General features: G+C 39.6%; 1 protein-coding gene across 1 annotated transcript; it reads left to right on the top strand.

Moving 5' to 3' along the window:
• Positions 1–888: 888 nt before the first annotated feature.
• LOC132837639 (uncharacterized) lies at positions 889–4,357 on the top strand. The gene has a single exon (XM_060857409.1). It carries the CDS (start codon positions 889–891, stop codon positions 4,033–4,035), a length of 3,147 nt encoding a protein of 1,048 aa, XP_060713392.1. The 3' UTR covers positions 4,036–4,357.
• The last annotated feature ends 23,213 nt before the right edge of the window (positions 4,358–27,570 follow it).

Here is a 27,570-nt window from a genome sequence, read left to right as displayed (position 1 = left end):
CGGACCGCTTGACCGCCGCGACCTTTCAGAGGATGTACAAATACGCGGGGCAGTCCGTATGTTCGCTGAATGCTGTAACTTTGCTGTCAGCATATCAAGCGGAGATTTTGGAGGAGATGGGGCGCCAGTTGGACTCGGGTGTACCGAACCCGGCGCTCTGGGACGAGATCTGTGTGGTGAACGACCTGATTTTGCGCTCCTCACGCGGCGCGGTTCAGGGCTGTGGCCACGTAATGGGCCTGGCCGTGTCAGGTGAGAGAGCGCTGTGGTTAAACCTGTCAGGCCTGGGCGACGCTCAGAAAGCGGAGGTGATGGATGCCCCTTACGACCCGACTAAGGGCTTATTCGGGCCCGCTCTCGAGAAAATGAGAGAAACCAGCACCCTCAGAAAACAGGAGGATGAGGCTTTTCACCTCTGTTTGCCGCGCAAGCAGGCGGCGCGACCACCCCCTCAGCCGACGCGGCAGGGCTTCGCAGCAGCCGCAGCATCGAGGGGGAGGCCGATGGCCGCGAGAGCTGTGAGACCAGCTCACAGCGGACAGGTCGGTCAGCGACCGCGTCCAGATGGCTCCGGACCTTGGGGTAAGCATTCTTTTGCGGCCGCGGCGGCTAGGAACCGTCCGCCCCACCCCGAGGAACGGAAGAAAAAGCGTGCGACCTGACGCACAGGTTTTCCCCGGTCCTTCTCTCTCCGCCGGCGAAGAAAAGAAGGCGGGAGTTCAGCCCTTCTGTTCTGAGTTTGTTAGGGGCTCATTATGTTCGCTCTCCTCCAGTTCAACGAAGAGAGGGAGGTCAGAGCCATGTGCGGTGTCACCAAGCACTCACACACACAGGGGAATTCATAATAAAGCATGCATTATCGCAGCCAAGCCACGGGCTGAGGGCGATATGCTCCCCGGGTTCGAGACACATGGAAATAAATGTTGCACTATCGCAGCCAGGCAAACAGCCGAGGGCGATATGTCTAAAAAATCCCGAAAAATGCAAAGGCATGGAATGCGCTCCCCCAGTCCCTCCGCTGGGGGCAGTGCTCGCTTCCCCGTCAGCGGGGGCCCGCACGGCGCGTGTGATGACGTCATCACTGCGCGACGATGGCGGGGCGGAAGTGTACGGGGGCCTTCTCTCGACCCGCATAGCCAGCTGGCGCGCATGCGTGGCTCATCCGTGGGTTTTAGCAACAGTGTCACGGGGATACAGGCTCCAATTTGCCATGAAACCGCCTCGATTCAACGGGCTGATCATGTCAGTGGCCGAGGGAGAATCGGCTCGTGTGTTGACGGCCGAAATCGAAACCCTCCTGCACAAGCAGGCAATCAGAGTGGTACACGGGGAGGAAAGCTGTCAGGGCTTCTATTCCCGTTATTTCGTAGTTCCAAAGAAAGGCGGTTCAGCCCTCCGTCCCATTTTGGATCTACGTGTATTGAACAAGCACCTCAGAAAGTATTCATTCAAAATGCTGACACACAAGGTGCTGTGTCGATCGATTCGTCCAGGCGATTGGTTTGTTACGATAGATCTGGCGGACGCGTACTTCCACATAGATATTTATCCCTCTCACAGGAAATTCCTCAGGTTTGCATACCGGGGCACAGCATACGAATTTCAAACTATACCGTTCGGGCTATCATTAGCTCCGAGGGTTTTTACCAAGTGTGTGGAGGCAGCCCTGTTCCCGTTGAGGGACAAGGGCATAAGGATATTGTCTTACATAGACGATTATCTGATATGCTCGTCGTCAAGGGAGCGAGCCATAAGAGACGCAGAGATTGTCCTGTATCACCTCAGAGACCTGGGTTTCAGGATAAACATGATGAAGAGCCGGCTGGTGCCCTCTCAACATACGGAGTATTTAGGGCTCGGCTTGGACTCCCTTTCGTATCGAGTCACGTTGACGGAAGAGAGAATAGCGTCTTTCACACAATGTCTCGCTCGTTTTCAGAGGGGACGAGTAGTCCCGTACAGGCTGTGCTTGCGAATGCTGGGGCTGATGGCTTCGGTGATCGCGGTAGTGCGTTTGGGGCTACTCAAAATGAGGGATTTTCAGCGCTGGATCGCGCGCTTGCGTCTGTGCTCTCGCCGGCATCTCAGCCGACCGGTGAGAGTCACTCATGCGTGCGTCGAAGCGCTCAGACACTGGAAAGGCCCTGTGACGTTCAGATCGGGGATTCCCTTAGGGGCGGTGTCATCGAGAATAACTTTGACAATGGACGCGTCATTGAAGGGTTGGGGTGCAACCCTAATGGGCAGGACTGTGAACGGCGCGTGGCCACCACAGTTGGTGCACGAACATATAAACTATTTGGAGCTGTTGGCGGTGTGGCTGGCACTGAAACATTTTCTGAGTTTCCTCAGAGGTCGGCATGTTTTAGTGAAAACGGACAACACCACGGTGGTTGCTTACATCAACCGTCAGGGGGGCACACGCTCCCTTCAGTTGCATCGGTTGGCGACGAAGCTGATCGTGTGGTGCGACACACGGCTTCTGTCCCTCCGGGCGACTCACGTTCCGGGGATCTTGAACAGAGGGGCGGATTTACTGTCCAGGGGAAATCCCCTGTACGGAGAGTGGAAACTCCATCCTCAGGTGGTCAGCCAGATATGGCAGAGGTACGGTCAGGCTGCCGTCGATCTCTTCGCCTCGCGAGAAAACGCTCATTGCCCTCTGTATTTCTCCCTGGTGGACGCAAATGCACCGTTGGGTGTGGATGCTTTGGCCCATCGATGGCCGGACGTGCTTCTGTATGCGTTTCCCCCTCTGAGCTTAATCTCCCCCACTTTAGCCAGAGTGAGGGAGCGGTGTCTGTCATTGATTCTGGTAGCCCCGCGCTGGCCATCCCGACATTGGGTGGCGGAGATTGTCCAGCTATTGTCGGGGCAGCCGTGGCCCCTCCCCCCACGGAGGGACCTCCTGTCTCAGGCGGGGGGGGAGATTTACCATCCTCATCCGGACATGTTAGCCCTCTGGGCCTGGCCCGTGAGAGGTGGAATCTGAATGCGGCTGGCTTGCCCTCGTCAGTTATACAGACTATTCAGAGTGCGAGGGCCTCTTCTACCCGCGCTCTTTATAGCAATAAATGGCGTGTTTTTGAGGAATGGTGTGGGCGGAGAGTGATTATCCCTTTTCAGTGCTCTGTTAGGGATATATTATGCTTCCTCCAGGATCTGCTTGATAAAAGGAAGGCTTTCTCCACCATTAAGGTGTACCTGGCGGCTATTTCAGCCTGCCATGTAGGTTTTGGTGACAGGTCGGCAGGCCAGCACCCTTTAATAAGTCGTTTTATGAAGGGGGCGCGCCGCATACGGCCGGTGTCTAGGCAGATGGTTCCTTTATGGGATCTGCCCATCGTCTTAGAAGCCCTGTCCCAACATCCTTTTGAGCCGATAGAGGCGGTGAGTCTTAAGTATCTCTCTCTTAAGACGGCACTGCTCCTGGCTTTGGTGACAGCCAAGCGTGTGAGTGATTTACATGCTTTGTCGGTTAGCCCGTCTTGCTTACAGTTCGCTCCGGGGCTCACTAAAGTTTCTTTCCGTCCTAACCCTGCGTTTGTGCCCAAGGTTTTGGAGTCGACATATAGGTGCCCGTCTACTGAACTGGCGGCTTTTCATCCTCCACCGTTTTCTTCTCCGGAGGAGCGGAAACTCAATGCATTATGCCCGGTGAGGGCTCTTCGGGCGTATGTGGGCAGGACAGCTGGTTTCAGAACTTGTGACCAGCTGTTTGTGTCTTGGGCTACTCCCCACACAGGGAAGCCGTTATCTCGGCAGCGGCTGTCCCACTGGATTGTGGAGGCGATATCTGTGGCGTATGGTTGCAGAGGTCTTCAGCCCCCTGCGGGCTTGAGAGCCCACTCCACTAGGGGTATGGCCACGTCGTGGGCTTTACTCAGGGGAGTTTCCGTTCTGGACATTTGCTCGGCGGCGAGTTGGGCAACGCCGCATACGTTTGTACGATTCTATAGGCTGGACGTTTCGGGACCGTCCTTAGCACACGCGGTGCTGGGGGCCGGTACTGCTGTACCCGTTTGGAAACAGTAATATGGGTGCAATCCGGGAGCTGTCTATATCTCCCATAGTGAAACACCGAGCGAAGTTAGAAAAAGAACGTTGGGTTACTTAACGTAATCCCCGGTTCTTTGATAACAGAGTGAGGTGTTTCACCAGCACTTCCCTCCTTGCACTTGGACGGGAAGAAATCTCGTTAATGACGAAGACAGGGGTCGACCTGGCTGATATAGGCAAGGCGGAGTCTGGTCGCAGGTCGACCTGTCTGTCAAAGACAGACGTGGTGTCATAAGAGCTTCCGTAGTTGGTCACGCCCAAAGCGATTCCCATAGTGAAACACCTCACTCTGTTATCAAAGAACCGGGGATTACGTTAAGTAACCCAACGTTACCTTGCTAAGATAAAAAAAAAAAGAATGGCTATAAATTCATAGTTTCTAATAAAATGCCTCAATGAAAAAAAAATGAAACAAACAAATAAAAAAAAATTATTTAGCCTTAAAGTATATCTAAAATACTTTATTTTTATGTATATCTGATCTGCATCACTAAAGGTTGGTGGAATTCATGTATTACCCTGAAAAACTTTAACGTCTGAACTTTAAACATAATTTACTTTAAAAATGCATTCTGGTATGAGCAAAATCATGTCTACAAATTTATATTATCTAATCCCAATTTTAGGTGCTCTATAAACCATCTGAAAACATAAATCAGGCTATCAAGCAAAATAATAGACGTTTATATAACGTTGCACAAGTCATAGAATGATAAAAGTCCAGTTGAACTGAACAACAAAGAACAAACACGTAAAATAAAAAGCAAATCACGCTGATCTATAAACATCGGCTGCCATATATTGAGCCATTAAAGTGGTAGACAGACACAAAAAATGTACAGACAACACAAAGTACAATAACATAAAAACAACATGCAATGTGTTGACAGTCTGTAATTGACAGTCTGAGTGTGTAATCTTAAACCATTCCCTGCTGTCATTCATCTACAGTAACTGCTTTATCCTGCAATCCCGGTAAAACTGGCTGCAATGCAAATTCACACACATATATTCAAACCTAGGTGCAGTTTAGAGTTCCCAGTCAGCTTTAGATGCATGTTTTTGTATGAGGTAGGATACAAGAGAACTCAAAGGAAACCCAGATAACCCAGAGAGTGCGTATGAAACTCAGCACAGACACTTAGCCAAGCTCAGATTCTTGCTAACTAACTGAAACTCGTTCAAAACGAACACTACTGTAGGTGTGAAAGTACATCAGAATGTTCAGAGCAGTAACTCAGCTGCTTTATCAATGTAACAGATTTATTAAGAGTCTGTGTTAGAGCTCTCAGTTTGAGCGGCACCTCTGCCTGGAGTGCGCTACGATCTTCACTGACCTACTCTCTCACACAGATTTTTAGCTTTGATGGTGTAGAGGCTTTCCTTTGTGCCAAGCAGCATTTTCTCTTGAGTCTGATTTCTTGTTCTGCTTCTGTCCTGGTTTTTCCCAGACTTACGATTAAAGAGATTACATTCTTTACAGGATCCTGGAAACCTCTCTCTCTCTCTCTCTCTCTCTCTCTCTCTCTCTCACACACACACAGGTTCCCTGGGGCATGGTTGACGCTGCCCTCCTCCTTTGCTCCTTTATGTATCTCTGGTCCTGTGTTAGAGCAAGGTGACTGCCTGTGAAGATGGAATTAACAAATGATGCGCCTTGACTTTGTTCAGAACGCACAAGTGGTGTAGCGCAGCACCAACACTGCATGCCTACATTCTGTGCACTCCTCGCTCTATAGTCTCTCTCTATTCAAGGGCTTCGGGTACGGTGTGCATTCGTCTGATTGATAATGAAATGGGAGAGGTGCGAGACTTGCTGTTTAGGGAATACTCAGTTGTGTATGTGACCCCCAAAGCAGCAGTGAGTCTGACACTTGAGCAGTGGGGTTTAATGAAAGAGCTAAAAATGGAAGGTGCAGGAGGGAGATGTGCTGCGATGGTCAGTTCTGAGTGCCTCTGTGGAATTTTTGATAAAATACGTAGCACAGCTCTCAAATCCAGATGAAGCTTCAACATAAGCAAAAGTCAGGGACAAAACTGACAACTTGCTCAGAGTATATTAGTGGCAGTGTCCATATGGGATCATATGATCACTTATAACTCCTTTATTATGGAAATATGTTGATGAGAGATAACCTTGCCATTGCAGGGAAGGACACGGAGCGAGGGAAAAGGAGGGGTGCAGTTTTATACATAATGAGTCTATTTATAGCTCCCTAATCCTCTCTGTATATAAACCTCACCAAATGTGTAATAAGCACAGATAAGCATACATAACCATTGCATATCTTTGTATAAGCTTAGTGAATCCATATAAGAGAAAGTGCAACTATTTAATTATTTGTTTGCTAAAATATTTTCTGTAATCCAACTAAATAAAAGATGACTCTAAGCCTTTCATTAGAGAAAAATCATGAAAACACACATTAAATTTCCACATGTGATGTACAGACACGTCACATGCTTTGTTTCAAACATTTTCTCAAATAGATGTTTTACAAGTAGTACAAAAGCTTGTTTTTCCATAGAGAATTTGTTAAGGAATCTTTCACATATGATTCATTTATTTACAAATGATGACTTTTTCTTGTGTGATTTAAAAAGAAAAAAAAACACGTGAATTTTGCACAATCCTTTCTTTCTTTCTTTCTTTCTTTCTTTCTTTCTTTCTTTCTTTCTTTCTTTCTTTCTTTCTTTCTTTCTTTCTTTCTTCATCATACTGTCACACGTTTATGCCATCACAACCCTGTGGTTATGTAAACTGCAAAAGTTACATGTTTATATGATAACTTTTGGACTACTTGGCAGACACGGTGAGCTAATTGAGTAAGGCCAAAAAAAAAAAAAAAAAAAACGCACAATTTTGCACTACCTATAATTTAAATTTGCATAGAAAGAAAGGGTGTTTTTGGCAAAGGGCCCTTTCATTACACTGTGTCTGTGTTGTGTTTAAGACAAATTTCAATCAAAGCCCTTTGTGTTACTCTATTTACCACAGTATGTGACCAGAATACACCAAAATGGTCAAACAATCAAACCAAATGCATCTTTATCATAGGACAATAGCAGAATGGAGAGCAGACAGTGCAATCTCCAGTAAACACGATGACTTTGCTCATGTTCTTTCTTAAACTAATAATTTTGATCGTTAACTCTGCAATGCAATTTTCTGTCATGTTGCTTTCTCTGCAGTCCAGTGGTGTCTTGAGTAAGACTTTAAGCAAAAGCTGTTAAACTTTAAGCAAAACATTAACCTCTACATGACCAGTATGTTAAGATGCTGTTGGTCATTGGAAGACGTGGTGACCTAGAGTTATGAAAACTACAGGCATTCATTTACTGTTCATTTACAAATGTTTCTCTATTTGATGTATTTCAAACATGAAGCATAAAATTCTATTTTTTATAAATTCTATAAAATGCTTTCCCAAAAAAATTAAAAAGATGGAAATCTGCACTTAAAGATTTCTTTATTATCACAATGTTATGTAATAATTTGTCTAAGCCTGGCACAGAATGTGTCATCAAACATTGCTAGCAAGATATGAAACATATTCAGACCGATTGAAATTGATCTTTTGAGATTGCTTTAGCCATTAAAATGTTACACAGCATGATCATTGCTGAAATTAAAGACTCTACAGAAATAATAAATGTTGTTGGGGTGAAGTATCTTCAGAATTTCTTCCATATCATGTTTTTTTTAATCTCCAACACATACCCGCATATACCCGCTGATGATGCGCCCAAGCAGAAAAAAAAATAATAAATCAGGGCAAAAAGGCAATAGAAAATGTGCATAAAAAGTACATCAGTTGGAATAAGTGGCAGGTGATTACTGTGATGTTCAGAGCAGCCGCATGTACACTTGACTTTTATAACAGCAGTACATTTGTTTTTATTGTTTTAAGTCCAAATAGAAATGCATGTCAAACCAGAGACAATTCTGCCACCCAAATCCAGTCTCAACCACAATTAATGTTAACTAGCTACATTATCTGTGAGCTTAGAACCCCATGTATATTAAGCAATACTGTACCTGGAATTAATGAAATACTCAAATCAACCTATCTAGCTCCACATCCATGCCACAAACACAATCACTCAGGTCACAGTTTTTTCCCATTCTAATGGATGATGTGGACATTGCCTAAAGATACTATACTGACTCGTATCTACATGATTTTATACAGTGCACTGCTGTCATATAATTGGCTGATTAAATCATTTCAAAACTAGATTATTGTACGGGTGTTTCTAATAAAGTGACTGTTTATATATATATATATATATATATATATATATATATATATATATATATATATATATATATATATATATATATATATATATATATTTATATATATATATGGGGGCACAGTGGCTTAGTGGTTAGCACGTTCGCCTCACACCTCCAGGGTTGGGGTTCGATTCCTGCCTCCGCCTTGTGTGTGTGGAGTTTGCATGTTCTCCCCGTGCCTTGGGGGTTTCCTCCGGGTACTCCGGTTTCCTCCCCTGGTCCAAAGACATGCATGGTAGGTTGATTGGCATCTCTGGTAAATTGTCCGTAGTGTGTGATTGCGTGAGTGAATGAGAGTGTGTGTGTGCCCTGCGATGGGTTGGCACTCCGTCTAGGGTGTATCCTGCCTTGATGCCCGATGACACCTGAGATAGGCACAGGCTCCCTGTGACCCGAGGTAGTTCGGATAAGCGGTAGAAAATGAATGAATGAATAAATGAATGAATATATATATATATATATATATATATATATATATATATATATATATATATATATATATATATATATATATATTTAGTACTATAGTTTGTTTTATTCATTAGTTTGTCCTTGTTAGCACTGTAAGGATTTACATACAGAAAATACCCTTTAAAAAGCTTTTTCTAAAAGATGAATTACTATTTTACCCATTTGATTATTCACAGTTTATAAAATCCGCTGTTTGAGAATATGCATAAATATGTCCTCGCTGGAGAACAGAAAGGGGTTTAATAGGGTTTTATGGATTAATTGATTCAGAGCACTTAATTAAAAGTAAATAAATTGTATGAAAACATTACACTGACAGAGCTAATGGCCATTTGATGTTTACAGCTGGATGAGTTTGGAGAGTTGAAACAAAGGCCACACATTTAAAAAGCAAGAGGTTAGAAACAGGAAGTAAACAGTGTGAAGTGATATTCTGGCCTGTGTGCAGCTTTTAACTGATTATGATTGCATTTGAAGTACCTATTTCACATTCGTGAACTTACTGCAATGTCTCGTCTCATTTCTCCAGCAGGACAGGTGAAGGTGTGTGTGGTGGAGTGGCTGCGAGAGCATGACTCTGCATTATGTTTGAAATCCTCATTTGTCACTGTTTCATACTGCAGTCCATCACTTCTCTCTCCATTTATTCTGCTTACTTGCAGTGTAGCTCAATCTAGCCGAACCATGTATCTAACAACTAAGTGTTTATTTATGATTCAGAAAACTGGATTTTGTTCATATGTATATCTTTTAAAGGAGTTCACACACACACACACACACACACACACACTCTCTCTCTCTCTCTCTCTCTCTCTCTCTCTCTCTCTCTCTCACACACACACACTCTCTCTGTAATAACAATTCCTTTAAATGAAAGGACTTTAAATTAAAGTAGCTATGTGCACATGTATTGGTTCTGCCACTGGGAATTTTGGGACAATTTATGTTACTGATTTCATTAAAGCTAATATTGACAAAAGGTTTACTAACATATGATCTTTCTTTTAACTGTTCTGAAATATCACTTTACTAGTTATCTTTTGTTATAAGTTGTAAGTTGCTGTCTCCAAGATATTTGCTGCTATTACTATGAAAGTTGAACTACAGTAGCTACAGTATCCACAATATTAAGGATTGCGTCATCTATTTAGGATAAATTAAATGTAATAATTAAGAACATGTCTGTGAACATTTTTCATGAACAAAATGTCACACTCAAAATAGCTAAAATCATCATATTCCAAAGTCTTCGAAAGGCTTGTTTCACGTTTAACATATCAATCTGAGCTCTTTGTTTTTCAGTTTATCATATTCTCCTTAACTTGTTTGTAAAGCATGGGGATTGATTGACACTCATGCAAACAAAAAGCACAGAAAGAGATTTCTGATTTTTATTTCACAAGCACCAAGCTGCTTCATCTGTGGACTGGTGCATGCTTGAGTAAAGAAGGAAGATCACTTGCAGATTGGAAGAAAATGATTGAGGAGGCTAGCTGAAACAGACAGAAAGCTCTAAATATGTAAATGCTTTTTGCCGAGTGTAATAGCCTCAGTCAGCTCATTCACCTGCACCTGTTCTTGTCTATTTATTTATTTATTTATTTATTTATTTATTTATTTATTTATTCATTTTTATTTTTTTGCAACTAATTTCGACCCAATAATGAGAAAACACTCCAAACTCTATCCCATTCATGTTTTCACATGGCTGCTAAGCCGCACATTGTCTCGCATCTACTGGCTTAAAAAAAGAGTCTGAGGACTTTATGATAATCCCTTTCACTTCTCCTCCTTTCTCCACCTACCATATTATATCCATCAAAGTATCTGGGTAAATGCTCCAGCTAGAAGCACTTCATTATTGACTTACCTACTACCTCCCTGCTTCTTATGGCTCGCTGCGGTTCGATTAACAGCCTTGTGACAGTTGCTTATTCTTGAACTGCTATGTCACCATCGATCATGCCATTTCTCTCATCATATAGACTGGCCAATATTGCTTATGCTTTTAAAATCCATCCCCTTCCCTCTATATTCTGGCAACCATCTGGCCATTTACCTTGCCAACAAGCACTAAGCAATAAGAGTGGGCAAGAATTTGGAGACATGATGCCTGAAGTACTTGGACATCATCCCTTATCATTCTTTTGTCCAGAGTCGTTCTGTTCCAACTTCTAGCACTTCTTCCTCTTACATGCTGACTGCTCCTTAAACTTGATTACCTCTGACATCCTTTTTTCAAACATCAAACTAGCATAAATGCCTTTTCAGCCCGTATTTAATTTATTTAGAAATATGCTTTAATGCTTTCCCACTTTCAGTTGACATGGACATGGGCTCTTGGGACACTCACTAAGGTTGATGAAGCTCCCTCTGCATCCTAGAACACGTCCTAGGCTTGTGACAAGACTAATACTGTCACCATTGTTAAATACTGTATGAGTGAAGAAGGCTGTGAAAAAAGAAATAAACACAAAAATAATTTACTGACCACAAAAACAAGGTTCTTCCATGGCAATCCCAGTCCCCTGACACGATCCCTATAGAAAACCTGTTGGGAGAACTGAAGAAGAGAGTCCACCAGTGTGAACCTCAAAATTTGTGTGTGTGTGTGTGTGTTGTGTTTGAAATTGCAATCTGAGCCTATTGCTGTATTTTTTGTAACTTTGGATTCAATCCACATCATGTTTAAAGCTGTAAATAGATACAGATAATTACTTGGTGCATAATAAAGATATTAAATAGTGGCATTGCATTATACACATACTGAACCAGCAAATGCATAATCAGAACTTTAAAAAGTCTCATCAGTATTCATTAACATGATCTGGAGATATTTCTTTCTTTCTTTCTTTCTTTCTTTCTTTCTTTCTTTCTTTCTTTCTTTCTTTCTTTCTTTCTTTCTTTCTTTCTTTCTTTCTTCTACACAAAACAGAACCTCTAATAATTCTAGCCCAGGTTCTAGGGTCTTTACCGCTTCTCAAGTTTTTCATTTCCTTGAAACAACAGATCACTTGGAGGCATGGTGTGCACTTGGAAAATTAGACTTAACTGGGCCAATATCAACATTAGGATGTTTTTGACAAATTGCTTCTAAATATACATCCCTTGAAATACTCACACTGGGGATCAGACATCTCATTTCTAATATGCTTCATATTTCTCAGTGTTCTTTGTAAATATCATTAAGTAAAGTCTGATGCTGGTGCACCATAACACATGAAAGTTGATTATTCTCTTCAGGAACGTGCAGCCATCAGTCTGTAAGAATGTTGACAGTAAAGAGTCAGCATACACAATAAATCATAATGATGTTTACCTCATCTGTGCAGAGTGGCAAGGAAAGTCATTGCCAGTGTGCTATTTATCTGTGATCCCCAATGCCATTAGAAAAATCTATCCTCGGTGATTTGCATTTCAAATATGAGTAAGTGGTTTAGGAGGAATCCTATGCAGAGAATACCAAACCTTAAACAGCCCCCACATGGCTGCCTGAGCAGACAGATTTAGTCGCACATCTGCATACTGTTCAGAATACCAATGCACAAACTCATTCTCTTTTAGCTGTCAAAGGTCATAGATAGCAGACGAATGCATTGTGGGTGCGTATGTGACCATGAAGAAGAGGATTTTTAAACCACTGTAGACTGATGAACAGTAACTCATTGTACTATGTGCATTCCTGAAACAGCAGATGTTACCATATGATGACTACATGAGGAAATCTATGATGTGAGCGGTGAGTCCATATGTATATATGGTGTGAAGTGATATTTCATAAATATGCACAAAATAGTTTACAGATTAATAGTTGTGCTAGGAATGTGGAGGTCTCTAATTTTTTTTATTTATTTATTTGTTTATTTATCTATTTATTTATTTTTAGAGAACATTGGCATAGCCCTCTCTTGCAATGATGGGGTATGTCACCTTCTCAAAAGTGCAGATTGTCACAGTCTGCTCCTGCCACCTCAAGGGTGCATCTCTATAAATCAGCTCCAAGGCATAACATGCACAACACTGTACCTTCCCAGAATGCACCATGAGAAGATGAACAAGGCCATTTTGGGTCTATAAGGCACTGCCCTGACCCAGTGATGACTATACATATATAGTAGATAGATAGATGGATATACTGTATATAGATAGATAGATAGATAGATAGATAGATAGATAGATATTGGGTATTGCCTAGTGTATGTGTCATTACACTTGAAAGTATATTATAATGAGACTATTATTATCACATTAGAGCTACACTGACTGGGTATTTATGACTTATGTAGCATTATCTAATAGTTGATAATTACCTGATGTTGATGGGTGTGCAAACTCTTACTATATACCATGGGTTGTAGACATGACTCTGTGGATGGTTGGGCAAACTAGCCATACTGCAATTCCATACTGCACCATTCAAACTCAGTCCTAGAAATACATGATTTGTGTAGCTCAGGTATTAATAAAACACAAACACAAATCAACCCCATAATACATTACAGGTTACACAAACAAAAACATTTACATCATATATGACAATATGTAATAAAAGATTAAGAGCACTACACAACATTATGAAATGTCTAATAAAGGTCTGCTAAAGCTTTTTGAACCTTCTTAACCTGCATATGCAGATTATTTCAAGTTTATTTATATTATCAGGTTTTTCTTGTGGACTAGACATGGTTTTAATTACAATTTACATTTAGGGAGTGACAATCAGTGAAAAGCATTGATTTTGTGATAAGCCAACCATTTTATTTCCTGGTGGATGGCCGAGGGGGTTCATTCTCCTGTTGAAAGACTTGCAGCAAAGATGGACAAATCCCACAGTTTTAAGCTGCCCTACTATGTACCCTACTCACTTTAATGCTGTGTCCCATGTTTTTGTTGCCTGGAATCCTTACTGACCTGGCTAAAAAGGTAGCTAGAAAAAAGCTAGGGGAAACTAATGTATATATGCTAATCATGCATGTCTAACAAAGCATCTAATGTATTTAATGTAAAAGGTTTATTTCAATGTGTCAGAAAAAGCAGGTGTCTTAACAGATAAAATACAGACCCAAGTGCAGGGATAACCTAAAAAAGGGGTTTAATGAGGGAAAACAACAAAGGCTACAAACCTAGGAACATGGAAACACAAAACGACAAACCGAAGACAGCAAACGAAAGACAAGGATTCAGCAAACAACAGGCACAAGACAACAGGATTAAATAGGGAAGGAAATTATAGAAACACAAGGAACATGTGTGCAAAGGGCAGGGCTAACACACATGAACACAAAACAAAAACAAAGGCACATGGTACAAGACACAAAAGAACTGCCAGAATGTCCCCCTAGTGTCCAGGCAGGGAATAGCCCCAGCTATTCCTGACTCAATAAGGTATAGGGTTTTGCACCAGGGCTAGTGATTTGTCCACATCTGTTCACCCATAATGGTCAAGAAAATCAATGGAGATTATAATGACCCTAATATGTGGAAAACTTCTCCAAAGCAGCAGAGATTTCCAGCACCATCTTTTACAGGAAGTTTACTCTCAAAGGATGACAGTGATTTTGGCAGAATTCCATTTTAATAAGCATTGAGCAATCAAAATCAATGAAACACTTTGAGTGGGCACCACAACAAATCTTTTGTAAGGAATGAAAATATAAACACTGATGCTTTAATATGGGCATTGCTCTGATTACGTAAGATTCTACTTTCTTTATTTCAAGGACTAAATCACTTAGTCGGTTGGTAGCTGCTGTGTTTTGAATTAACCACACATTTATTTTAATCAAATATAAAATAGATAAAATATTATGAAAGATCATCATACCATTCAACTATCACACAGAGTGAAGAAATGCCCTCTGGTGGAAGCTAAATCCATTGCAGTTTCTTTTCTAATGATAACATTCAATGATTATAGAAAGAAAGAAAGAAAGAAAGAAAGAAAGAAAGAAAGAAAGAAAGAAAGAAAGATTAAGTATTCTGAATCATACATGATTTATCACCATGGTTCTCAACATGGAGTTTGGAGAACATTACAGGTGCGTAAAGCATAGCCAATGAATCATGCATTTCTAATATTGTTACAGTCATAAAACCCCCAACCTGCTTTTATCAATGTTCATTTACCTTTGGGGCTTCCGAAAAGTGTTCACCCTGTCTTTGACTTGAATCCTGACAATGCCACAGCCATCAGTGTCCCGAAGTCCAAGAGAGAATAATTGCCTGTGCACTCTTCCCTGTCAATCTCAGTGACACTAGCCAACTGTGGGCATCTGTGAGCCCATGCATGCGGAAGAGGGTGGATAGCTCTTTCCTCTATGCATTCAATTCCACTGCGATAACAGCATGAGCAGCAGTTTGAAAAGATGCGGTTGGATTGATTCATGTGTCTCCTAGGAGCATATGTTTGCCTTTACCCTGATCGCATGGTAGATGTTGTATAGTAGGGGAATGCTCTCTGTGGATAAAAGTTGGCCAAGACCAAATTAGGGAGAAAATTAAAAGAAATGTGCTGTTTATATTGTTTGTGTTAGAAAGAAATCTCTAATTTCAGGGTCATCGGGTCAAATTTTTTTATTTTTATTTTAAAAATGTTCTTGAAAGGAAAAATGACTCATAATCTCTAATCTTGTGCACCGATATAACAGAACACACATTATTTCTGTTGTGTAGATGTAGCCAGGGGCAGCTGACTTTGCTCTGAAACTTTTCATCCTTGTTTTCATGAGAAGGAATCATTTGAATCTAGAATGTTCATTCATATAATATTAACCGTATACATTTTATATATTATCAAATTGTGTCTCTGTTGAGGTCAAATGAGAGAAACTGCAACTTGATTATCTTTAAAAAGAAAATGCTTAAAATATACCTTCTATTGCTTGCCATTTCCATGACTTCAAATTTAGAATGAAAATAACTTTCACACCATGTTCTCATTGCCTCTGATAGCTTAAAACTAGATTTATTCTGACTGGCAACTACAATGAATTACTTCATGAGCTGCGAATTGGTACTCTTGTTTTTCTGCTTTAAAAATGTATATTAAAAGAATCATTTTTGAAACTAAGTTGAAACTAAGCTCATTAAACTTTACAGAAAATGGATATTTTACATGTAACAGCAGTAATTCTGCTACAAGCTGCTGACTCAGTTTTACTCTCCACACATCTGTCAATACACAACACAGAGGCAGCAAGATGTCTCAACTGAAGGAAGTGATATTGAGTAAAGTTATGCAGCATACTTTTGTTCTACAGTGATGCACATTGTCATTCATTGGAATACTGAGCATTCTGTGCAGCAGAAGCAAGGATCGTCCTCTAGTCAAGCCTGAATCGGAGCGGGGAGAGTGGAACGAGTTTAGCAGGAATGAAATGCTGCAGTGGATTCATGTGCTGTTAGTTTTAATTAGGCCTCAAGCAATAGAGCACAGAGAAACAACATCAAAGGTCAGATATACATCAGTAGTACTGCGGGAAATGTCGGCTTGCTGTGGTGGGCTGAGCCTGTAGGCCTGTGATCTGGGGGAGGAGGTAGAATGAGTGAACTTTAAACTAGGCAATTCTTAATAAGGATGAGCTAAGGCTGCTTAGTTTATCATTCTAATGACCAACATACTGACATGTTATGTTAATGCATGGCACAAAGAGAATGATAGGGGTAAAAAAAGGCAGAAGGAGGAATTTATTAAGGTGTTTTGAGTTTAAAACAGCATGATACCACCACTGCATTGTCAGGGATGGACAAGCCGCTAGCATGCTGTTAATAATAATGACCACAAAGGTGAAACAAAACATATGGTGAGACAGTGAACAATGGCTGCGAATGCAGCCCGCAATAATTTTATTATGTGGGTGTAAATATAATTGTTTAGTATATCACTGGGAGTTGAATGGAGACAGCTTAAATTACATGCTTAGGAAGGGGACAATAAAAGTAAGTACTGGAGACTATTTATAAGGCATTATATTAAATGTGATAATCTACTTTATGGATGTATTGTAAGGCGCTATCTGGGTTGAAAATGAAAAGGAAACTAGGACAAATTAATACAAATACTCAGGTTTCACAATAAAATTTTTACAATCAATAACGCTGATAAATAAATGATAACAAGAAATGTATGGTGTCTGTAATATCGGATATTCTAAGATATTTCAATTTCAAGAATTTCACTCACGGATGAAAATGATTAGTCTTAATTAGAGTTAAATAAAAGATGCTGAAATAATAAATATAACCAGAGTATACTCTTAGTTACTATTTCATGTCAAATCAATTGAATTGCCATTCAAACTACATACAGTCTGTACAGTACACCAGGTTCTGAATGAAACCAGGTTCCTCCAGGACCGTGGTGCTGGAAAAAATACAGAACTACATCAGACACCACAGAACTGAATGCACTACATACAGTAACACACAGATGTACATAAGTACAGGTGTTTAAACAGTAGTAGACAGTACAGTACAATAAAGAGGGACTGTGCAGCACAGACCAGTACACAGTTTTTTTAATGAATAAAGTAAAAGAGGGTAATTTACTATAGTAAAATGCTGTAAATGAAAACACAATAATAACTACATTTTTACAATTTTAATAAATGTTCAAGTAAAAACCAATTTAGCCAGAGTGACAGAGTGAAGCTTATTTTCCTGATAGCGTCCAAAACTGAAGTGTTATGTAGAAGCTAGGGCTGGATATGCAATCGGTTTGGAGAGGGAAGAAAAAAATCTGCAGTGGATTTGCTACAGTATGTATTTGTGCCAGGTTCTCTGTACTTCTCTCCATCTCCAATCCTCTTTCCCTCTTTGCATAATTCTGCATGTCAACAGGGAATCTATCACTTTCCCTACTAGGTCCGACATGCACTCAAATAATTTGCTTGTCTTTTTGTATTGCTGGCTCATACGCTTCGTTCTACTATCCACTTTTATGGTCATTTACCCTTTTTCTTCTGTATTGATCAACACGTAAAACCGGGCCTGATCATTTTGTGGGTATCTTTGTTATTAAATGTGATTTTGCCGCTCAATTTATGTTTGGTGCTTTTCCAGGCAAATAAATAAACAATAGCTGTTTCATGACAAGACATTTTAATCTCAGGACAAGATCGCGGTCAGTCAGAGGCGTTTGTGTGTGAGTGTGTGTATAAGTTTACATACACATAGTTACATAAGGGAATTATCTCAAGCCCAGTAATGTCTCTGCTATTTTCCAAAGTTTTATACAGTATATACTGTTTCATGGCTTAAAGGATAACCCTATAAAAAAAATCACAGTAAAGGTCAGTAAGTTTTATACCAAATTGATCAGAACAGAGCGCTTTCTGATTTATTTTATTATTTTTTTACTTTTTCTTTTATTTGTAACATTTTAAGAAACCAAAAAGAGGTGTGGGTTTGGTGGGAACAAAAGTTTATAGCTGTTTATAACAAAACTAGAGACTGCACAATTTTTTAATAATATAAAATTAATTTCAGTGGTTCAAGAGGGATAAAACAGTTAAGGTTGTCTGTTATACTGACTAATTAGGCTGGTAATTGCCTGACACAAAGCATAACGTATCCCTACTTTTGATTATTTTCATGTAACAGGTGCTCCATTGTGATTAACTACATAATGAAAACATTGACAGCATTTCATACTAAATGATCATTTATTAATTAAAAAATCCAAGCTTTTAGTTACAAATCTGGGGGCCTACATTATGTATTTGTGTTCTTGTCAGGAAACATACAAAATATCTGGAAAGACAAAGACAATTATTTCATGATGTATCTTGATAACATTAGGATAGAATTAGGCAAATGATAAAGGTTAAAATCCATCCTGAAGTTTAGAATTCATTATCTCTTTTCTGTTCAATGCCCTGTATTATCTCGGTTTCTGAGTTCAATCTGTGATCTGTGTAGTGGAGAAAGAGAGAGAGAGAGAGAGGAAGGGGGTGGCTTGGGGGGGTCTCTGGCCATACATTGGAGAAGGCAGAGATTGAGCTTTGAGCTCCACCATTTGTAAACATCACCTCTATCACTCTGGAGGATGTTAAGCATGGATTTGGCAGACTTTTGGAGGAAAGGACAGTGAACAGGCTATCGGCATTGTCGCATCTCTGCTCTCTCTGCCTGTTTTCCAGCAACATGAAAGGATCGTTAATTTATGCTTTTCCTTATGCTCAGATTTCTGTGTGCAATGCTTTTACAAATGGATGTGAGAAATTGTGTGTCTGTGTGTGTGAGAGCGAGAGAGAGAGAGAGAGAGAGAGAGAGAGAGAGAGAGAGAGAGAGAATGCCATCGACCTTTGGGTCTCAGTGACCACAAGATAAACTACCTCAGAAAAGAAAATAGACAAATAAATAGCTTTGGCTCTTTAATGAGTGAGACTCCCTCAATCTCCTAATGGACTGCTTGTAAGAGTCGGTCAATTTGTTTCACTTAACTGGCACTGTGTTTAAAGGTTACACAGGTAGAAATGTGTTAATAGAGTGTAAATCTAATTTCAGGTCAGACCCCCTTCATAAATGATAATCTATTATATTAAACCATGCAGGAACAAAATCAGGTTATATGCTTTTTTGTGAATAAAAACACTCCTGAGACGAATATAAAAACATAATCAATGCAGTGTGAACACACTGTGTATCATAGTACTCCAGAGGTTTTTCTCAGACTGAATTATAAACCAGTCTGCAAAGCTAGACCTAATGTGTATACCCATGTTTCTGGTCAAATACAATTTAGCATTAAGGGGAAGGGAAGAGAAGCAGAGAGAGAGAGAGAGAGAGAGAGAGAGAGAGAGAGAGAGAGAGAGAGAGAGAGGTAAATGAGATTAGGCACTCTGAAGGTGACCTGTGGGTGGCTCACCATAGACAGATGATATCGGTGGTGTCTGTGCTAATCAGAAGCCCTGAGGCCCCTGAGGCTCCAGCACGTGTCAGTCTTCATCAGCACTGAGGCCTTCTTCAGGCCTGCACCTTGCACTTCTTTGTTCTCACAATGATTTTCCGCCAACCAGATTTCCAGCAACCTTCTCCCACCTGTACACATAGAGCGCAACAGCTATTTCCAACAAGAGAGACATGACAGCTGTGGCACAGAGAAGGATAAGGACTTCCCTTCTCCTACATCTTACAGCTATACTGTACTGCTTATTTTAAAAAAAGTCATGAAAATCATTATAATCTGATCTTATGATGTATAAAATGTCTCACATATGTACGTTAAACTATGTTATACTTAACGTGAGGGGGGTGAGGCAAAATAATTGACATCAAAAAAATATATATCAAAAAATCAAAAAACAATTCTGGGACAATGTTTGGGAAAAGTATCAATCAAGGATATATAATCAATATAATATAAAATATAATCAATCAGATTTGATATTGATATTGATATATAATCAAACAGAGTGCAGAAACATTTAAAAAATAGAAAGAAATAGTAAAGAGTGTACAACCATGTCTCTGCATAGTGCAGGCTGTCTACTGACTAGATAAAGAGGGCATCGATCAGAGAAGCCACCAAAAAACCTTGGGCAGCTCTGAAGGCCCTGGAGATATTCTACAGCTCAGATGGAGCAACTTTTCAAATGTAAACAATAACCAAGTTACAGACAAAGCCTGGATTTTTGTATGGAGGAAGTGTTCTGAAGAAAGCCATCATTTAAAAAAGAACACTATTACAAATACCATTTAGTAAGGTGGGAAACATAAAAAAGATCCAAAATTCTTTTTTTTGCCATTGGCCATATTTGGTGTACATTACATGCTACTCATTATGTTGAGAATCCTTTTAACACAGTAGTGGTAACATAAATTATGTGAAATGAGAAACTGGTCAAGGTTGATAGTAAGCTGCTTGGTGAAAAATACATAATAAATCCTTAAAGAAAAATCCAGTATTTTACTATCCAAAAGGACAATAATCAGACTGTCAAAGCTCAAAGTGGAATAAAACCAAGAACAGACTTGTATTAAATTTTTTTAATATATTTTCAAATGTTAGATATATTGTGTGGATCAAATGATAATAATCTCAGCTAAAATGTGACACTGATTAATTTAAAAAAAGGAAACTTGCCTCCTTCAAATATTCTTTTGCCATGAAGGTCCTCTTATAAAAGATGTACATACACAAAATACATTGCTGAAATTTAAGTATTTTGTTGGGTGTTAATTAATGAGAGTTAAGATAAATTCACAAAATAAAGTGTTAATACTGAGATACACATAATGTAACACACCTTTTAAATATTTTAATCTACAAAGCACTGAAAAGGCTAGAGAAACGTTTTTTCTTTATTTCTTGTGCATGCAGGGAGACATTCAGGATTCAGAGACATTTTTTCTTTAAAGTCTTTTAAAGGTTTTAATTTATTTTATTGTATTTTCAGATAGAGTGACATGCTTTATCTATTTTCTATACCCTGTTTTTTTGCAAGTGTAAAGATAAGTAGTTTATTTATATAGGGTTGTCTAGACACTATTGAACATTTCTTGCCAAAAGAGTCCTGCACCAACATATACCTGGCAACCTTGAAGGAATGAACTTTACTCGTGTAATTTCAATAATCGTGATAATCTGCTCTGTGTAGAATATAAAACAGTTGTGTAGCATGACACAGAATATGAAGAACCTTCATGCATAAATTCTGAAGGATCTTTAGAAGGAAAACAGTCCTTTTAAATTTTTTAGCAGCTGGGTCTTCTCACAGCTGATTATTGTCCAATAATTTTAGAAATAAATAAACAAATAATTTTTGACAATAATTGCAATCATAGTCTTTTTAAATTTGTTTTTTTGTTATGATTATATTTCATTCAAGTCAACTCTATGATTGAACTCCACTTCCCAGAACACATATCCACACAAACATGGTCTAAACACATCAACACCATGTTCTCCAGGGTTATAATCACACACACCTGCTGTGAATCTCTCTCTCACACACACACACACACACACACACACACACACACACACACAGACACACACACACACACACACACACACACACACACACACACACACACACACACACACACTTTAATCTGACAGATTTTAGCCCTGTTATCCTTAACATAGAAAAGACAATAAATCTGGACTTTTCTGCAATCCATCCACAAGTGAAAAGGGATGTATTAATCAGACAGCACATCATCAGTGGACAATGTTTATATACATTTCTTGTGCACACACAGATGTAAGGAATTGGTAATGTACATTTCTGAATTTGTTTTTAAAAGATCCAAGGGTTTTGGTTGGTGCTTATGGTGGCACAGCAGGTAGCTTTACCATCTCACATCTCCAGGGTATCCAGTTTGATCTTAAGTTTGGATTATTTACTGTGTGGTGTTTCACATGCTCTTCACACATCCATACTCCTGAAAACATGCTGGTAGGTCGATTAACTTTGTAGGACAGGCTCTAGAGCTGATATAACAATAACCAGGATAAATCAGCTCCTGAAAATGGATGAATGATGAAGTTTGGGTTAAAGTTTTGAAATGCTGTTTATACCTTATCATGTCACTTAATTTGTGTATCCAAGCATGTCATCCTTGAGCATTTGATTTTGTTCCAATTTCTCATGAGATCATGTTGATTAAACAGGCTACAGCCCACATCCTAATGAAATATACATCAAGATCGTTGCAAAGATTTGCATCACCTTCGGCTTCCTGGAGAAATGAAAAATGCAAGTCTATATTGCAATACATTTGAATAAACGATGGTGTTTTTCTATTGAAAATCTCTCAGATTTTATAGCTATCACAACTAACCATTTATCTTCAGCTTAAAAGTTTGTAACCACCTACAGTAGACTCACCATATTTAGTTATCTTGAATGTGCCTGATTAAGATGTATAGACAGTTTAAAAATGGGCATACACAAGGCATAAGAAGATTAAATAAACACAAAGTATTAAGCTGTTTCCTGTGAGAAGTCAAGAGTAAACAACAAACAGCTTTCACAAGACCTAAAACAGAAATGTTTAAAAGGCGTGAAAAATAACCGTAAAAAGTGTTTAACGTTTTAATGACAGTGAAAACCAAGTTTTGGGAATGGAATATAGCCACAAAGCATAGACCCAAAAACATGACCAAAGAATGAAAGAAAGATAAAAAAAAAATTGACACGCAAACTAACAAAAAATACACTGTATATAAAACTGAAAATGGCATTTTGATTGTCTTAATAATATTAGTTTGAGAAATATCTTAATATTATATATTATCTTCATTCATTCATTTTCTACCGCTTATCCGAACTACCTCTAGTCACGGGGATCCGGTGCCTATCTCAGGCGTCATCGGGCATCAAGGCAGGATACACCATGGACGGAGTGCCAACCCATCGCAGGGCACACACACACTCTCATTCACTCACGCAAACACACACTACGGACAATTTTCCAGAGATGCCAATCAACCTACCATGCATGTCTTTGGACTGGGGGAGGAAACCGGAGTACCCGGAGGAAACCCCCGAGGCACAGGGAGAAAACTCCACACACACACAAGGCGGAGGCGGGAATCCAACCCCCAACCCTGGAGGTGTGAGGCGAACGTGCTAACCACTAAGCCACCATGCCCCCCTATATATTATCTTAATATTATATAATAATATATTAATATATCTTAATTAATATTGTATCTATGAATAGCTCAACATAGTTTAATTGATGAAAATGTACTGTACATAATATTGTTTAAAATGCACTGGCCATGATTTAAACAAATTCAGAACAGTTACAAGCATCTTGACTATCACTGTGCCAAAAAAAGGCAAACAAACAAACAAACAAACAAACAAAAAAATGCACAGAAATAAATAACACAAACCTAAGTGCTGAGAAACACTGCATGCAAAAGAAGTGCACTGTCCTCAAGGGAGCTCTGTCTGTACAGCCAGATTTCTGGAAAGTTAATAGGGAATCCAAGAAATCAGATTCAAAAGTTACTTTCTGAGTGACAAGACTGCAATCCATTTCCATAAAGCCAGGTGTGTGCAAATCTAGAGGATTCTGGGCTGGAAAGCTCATAAATGGCTCTCAGACTATTTCAGCTAGAGATCTGTGGTGTTACAGAACACAGCTGTACCTGTGCATTTCAGAGGCAACTGCATATAAGAACTGTTTATGTGTTGTGTTGTGGTGTGTCCAACCTTGTGGTGTTTAATGAGGAGTTTAAAAATAAAGGTACATACGAGGTTAAATGAAATGCTGTATCTCTCCTGCTCTGATTTACAAGAGCGAAAGAGAAAAGGGAAGGTCAGAGGGTAGCTGTTGGAGCACAGCCTTTGACCCTTATAGTAACTGCTTACTATGCTGGAGAGTGTAGGACACACCAGGAACAATAGGTGACAACATGGTTCACAGCAGCTGCTGGAACTACAGCCATACTCATACGAGACAGAGGAGTTGAGCACAGATGCTTGATTAGTGTTCACTAAAACCAAAGTATTCAAAGTATTTCTTTGGTTTCGTCTGTAGGACTGTTGTGATTTTCAGGGTATATTTGTGCCTCATTTTGACCCACTGTGTCATGTTGTGGTTGTGAAATAAAATATGTCTTACTTCAGGAAACAAACAGAGATCAGGTGATCCACGAACAACAATATCAATGTATATCCAGAAATATAAACTAGGGGACAGAACTAGATCCAAAATCAGAATAGCACAAGGAAGAGAACGCTTGGTATTGCCAAGCGGGTAAACATCAAACTAAACTTTACACAGGACAAAGACACACAGAGGTAATTAAATGGCTGAAAACAGGTTGTCTCTTTAGGACACTAGGGAGACAACCAATGACAGGATGGAATGGATGGGGACAAAGTATGAATCAAAATAAAATAAATGTGGTCATGTAAATAAACACGTCATGCTCACAGATGTGTTAGCGAGGGGGAAATCCTGACACACACACTTGTAACGGAAACAACATGCAACAGGTCTACACATCTATAAGGCAGCAATGCACCACCAAGTACATTACTAAAAAAGACACAGATACATCCACCTTTGGGAGCCCACTAAGATATCAAATCATGCTGAGTTGTTAAAATAAGTGGATGAGTGTAAAATGTTAAGCAAAAGACTAGAGTTACTAAGTACTGTAAGTGTTTAGGAGTTCCATGTGTTGCTGATAAGAATCTACATGAGAGAAGGAGAGGTTAAGTAAGAATCAAGGGACTTTAGCACAGTTGAGTCAGAACCTCTGGCTGATAATAAATAGAACAGGCTGTACAGAATCAGTCTGACTGTCCAACACCAGCATGTGCATACACTCGTTTGTGTGTGATTGCATTGTGTGCACTGTGTGCTGGTCTATACATTATTCAACATCTTGCTGGATGCCTCGCTGATGAGTCACTCCAGAGCCAGAGAGAGAGAGAGAGAGAGAGAGAGAGAGAGAGAGAGAGAGTGAAAGAGATAAAGAGAGCTTTAGCAAGGCAGGGAGCAGAAGGCAGAGTGCAATGACCACTTTATTTCTCCTGCTGAATAAAACAAGCTTCTGACTATTCAGTGAGGCTCAAAGTTTGCTCTTTATTATATACTTGGCATGGTCTCTGTGGCAGGACACTTCTCTACAGAGATTATGCTCTGAAATGTTCCTGTCTCTTTTTCCCCTGGAGAGGCAGGGCAAAGAAGAAAAATACACTTTAATATGCAAGTGAAGGGATTAAAAAATAATTCAAAATTAAAATAAGCATGACAGAATCATGACAGAATCAGAACACAATGTATTATCACTGAATGTTTTATTTGCTTCTGATTTACATGGCACATTAACACAAGCTAATGAATGTGGTGCAAAAGGTTACTATTATTATTATTATTATTATTATTATTATTATTATTATTATACCATAATACTTGCCGATCACTAGCATATTACAGCAATCCACAATATGAGTACTGCAAAGATCAATCTTTGCTAACTTTGTGATATCTGTGAGATAAAAATAATAATAATAAAGTAAATGAAAAAAAAAAACATATCGAAAAGCCACACTGCTGTCGAATAAATCATTGAGAGAAGATTCACTATTCAACAAATGTTGCAAATACACTCCAGCCATCTCCATTCCAACAGCTTAAATATGGACCCTGAACTCAACGATCTATTAGCGACTCTATTTCTGCCTGAATTATCACATGTTCATAAATTGCCCTGCTCATTCATAGATCGTGATTCATTTTGAAATTTGACTAATGCACAAATGTATAACCGGTATGTCTTATTTGTTGAAAGACAGCAAAAATGCAGCAAAATAATGACGGGCAAAAAGATGAAACATTCCCCTATAATGTCGAGAATGCTGGCAGGTCCAGAAAAATGCTTTTATTGCTGTTCTACTAACTGAGCTAATTAGTGTATTTTCTGTAATTTCACGCTGACAAATGGAACTTTATCAATTATATACACATTTTTTCACTCTTTGCCTCATTTTCTCATTTTGTTAATGGCAGGGCAGCTTTTCATCAGTTTTTCATGATTTGAGTGATATTGGGCTAATATCAATCAAATGAAGTCTACTGAACACTTACCACCACCTTTCCCAGGCATTAATTAAACACACACATACATAGGTGGTCATTTGAAGCCTGCATCCAGATATTAGGCAGTCTTGGGAATTCAAATAAAAAGAAATAAAGGAGAAAATCATGCCACAAAGGAGTTGTGGACCTACTAAGGAATCCAAACATGCTCAAAACCCTTAATAATACACTTAATAATTCCACTTCTTCTCTTGTGCTATAATGTTTATTAACATGGATGTCTGTGACTATGTGTTTCCATATCGGAGCAGGCAAGCCATTATATAAATAGTCTGGAATGACAGCTATGTCACATTCAGCATGACAAAACTTTAAGACAAACTTTTTCAGCAAAGATTTCACTACCGCTTCCATGCCCACATCTCTACCTAAACTGGCACCATCCACAGAAATAATTGTACAGTACTTTGTGCAGCACAGACAAAGTTTGACCTGATCTGAATGTAATGTTTATTTAAATGTGTATTACCTCTGAAGGCCTAATTGCTTTACTTTAAAGAAAGTAAGGCAATAGAGATTAACTTAATTTTAACAAGAATTACATTATTTCCTTGTGTGATTCAAATTTTCTCTGTATGTTTAAGAAAGTAAGACTGAGTGAGATAGAGAGGTCAGACTATGCTGCATCCAAAGCCATTAAACACGTATAGTAGAGAGCGGTCTGAATGGCACAGGATGGCTTTCCTATTTTAGCATGCTGTGTTTCTGCTGCTTTCTCACTCTTCTGCTTCATCAATCTGACATAATGGAAGCGTGCAGACAACCCAGGGCTTCTCTATCCCATTACAGCACATACATGTGGAACCCACCAAGTGAGAGGAGATAGTAGTGCATGTGTGTGAGCAAGAGCGAAAGAATAATCAACATAGAAAGAAGGGGGAAGAAATAAAAGAACAAGTGAGAGTGAGAGAGAGAGAGAGAGAGAGAGAGAGAGAGAGAGGATCATGAACATATCACAGAAAATATTAAAGCTTGTGAGATTTCTCTAAATGGCTAAAATAGGGTAGGCTGCTGGAGTAATAGCTTGGCTAGAGAGCCGCACAAAGCTGCAAGATTGTGTTGAGCGTATGAAAGGCTTCATTAAATACATGAAAGGTCATGGGGGAGGAGAAATTGTGCACTGTTCATATGCTGTTAGAAGAAAGTACTTTCTCATCTAGTGCAAA

This window comes from Tachysurus vachellii, chromosome 21 (genome assembly GCF_030014155.1).
Source record: "Tachysurus vachellii isolate PV-2020 chromosome 21, HZAU_Pvac_v1, whole genome shotgun sequence".
Taxonomy (NCBI): Eukaryota; Metazoa; Chordata; class Actinopteri; order Siluriformes; family Bagridae; genus Tachysurus; species Tachysurus vachellii.
The sequence above is the reverse complement of the archived record's forward strand: the minus strand, read 5'-3'. Positions and strand labels throughout refer to the sequence as shown.

Excerpts from the sequence above, each read along its gene's own strand:
- LOC132837639 (XM_060857409.1), top strand. The coding sequence starts at position 889 with ATGCTCCCCGGGTTCGAGACACATGGAAATAAATGTTGCACTATCGCA.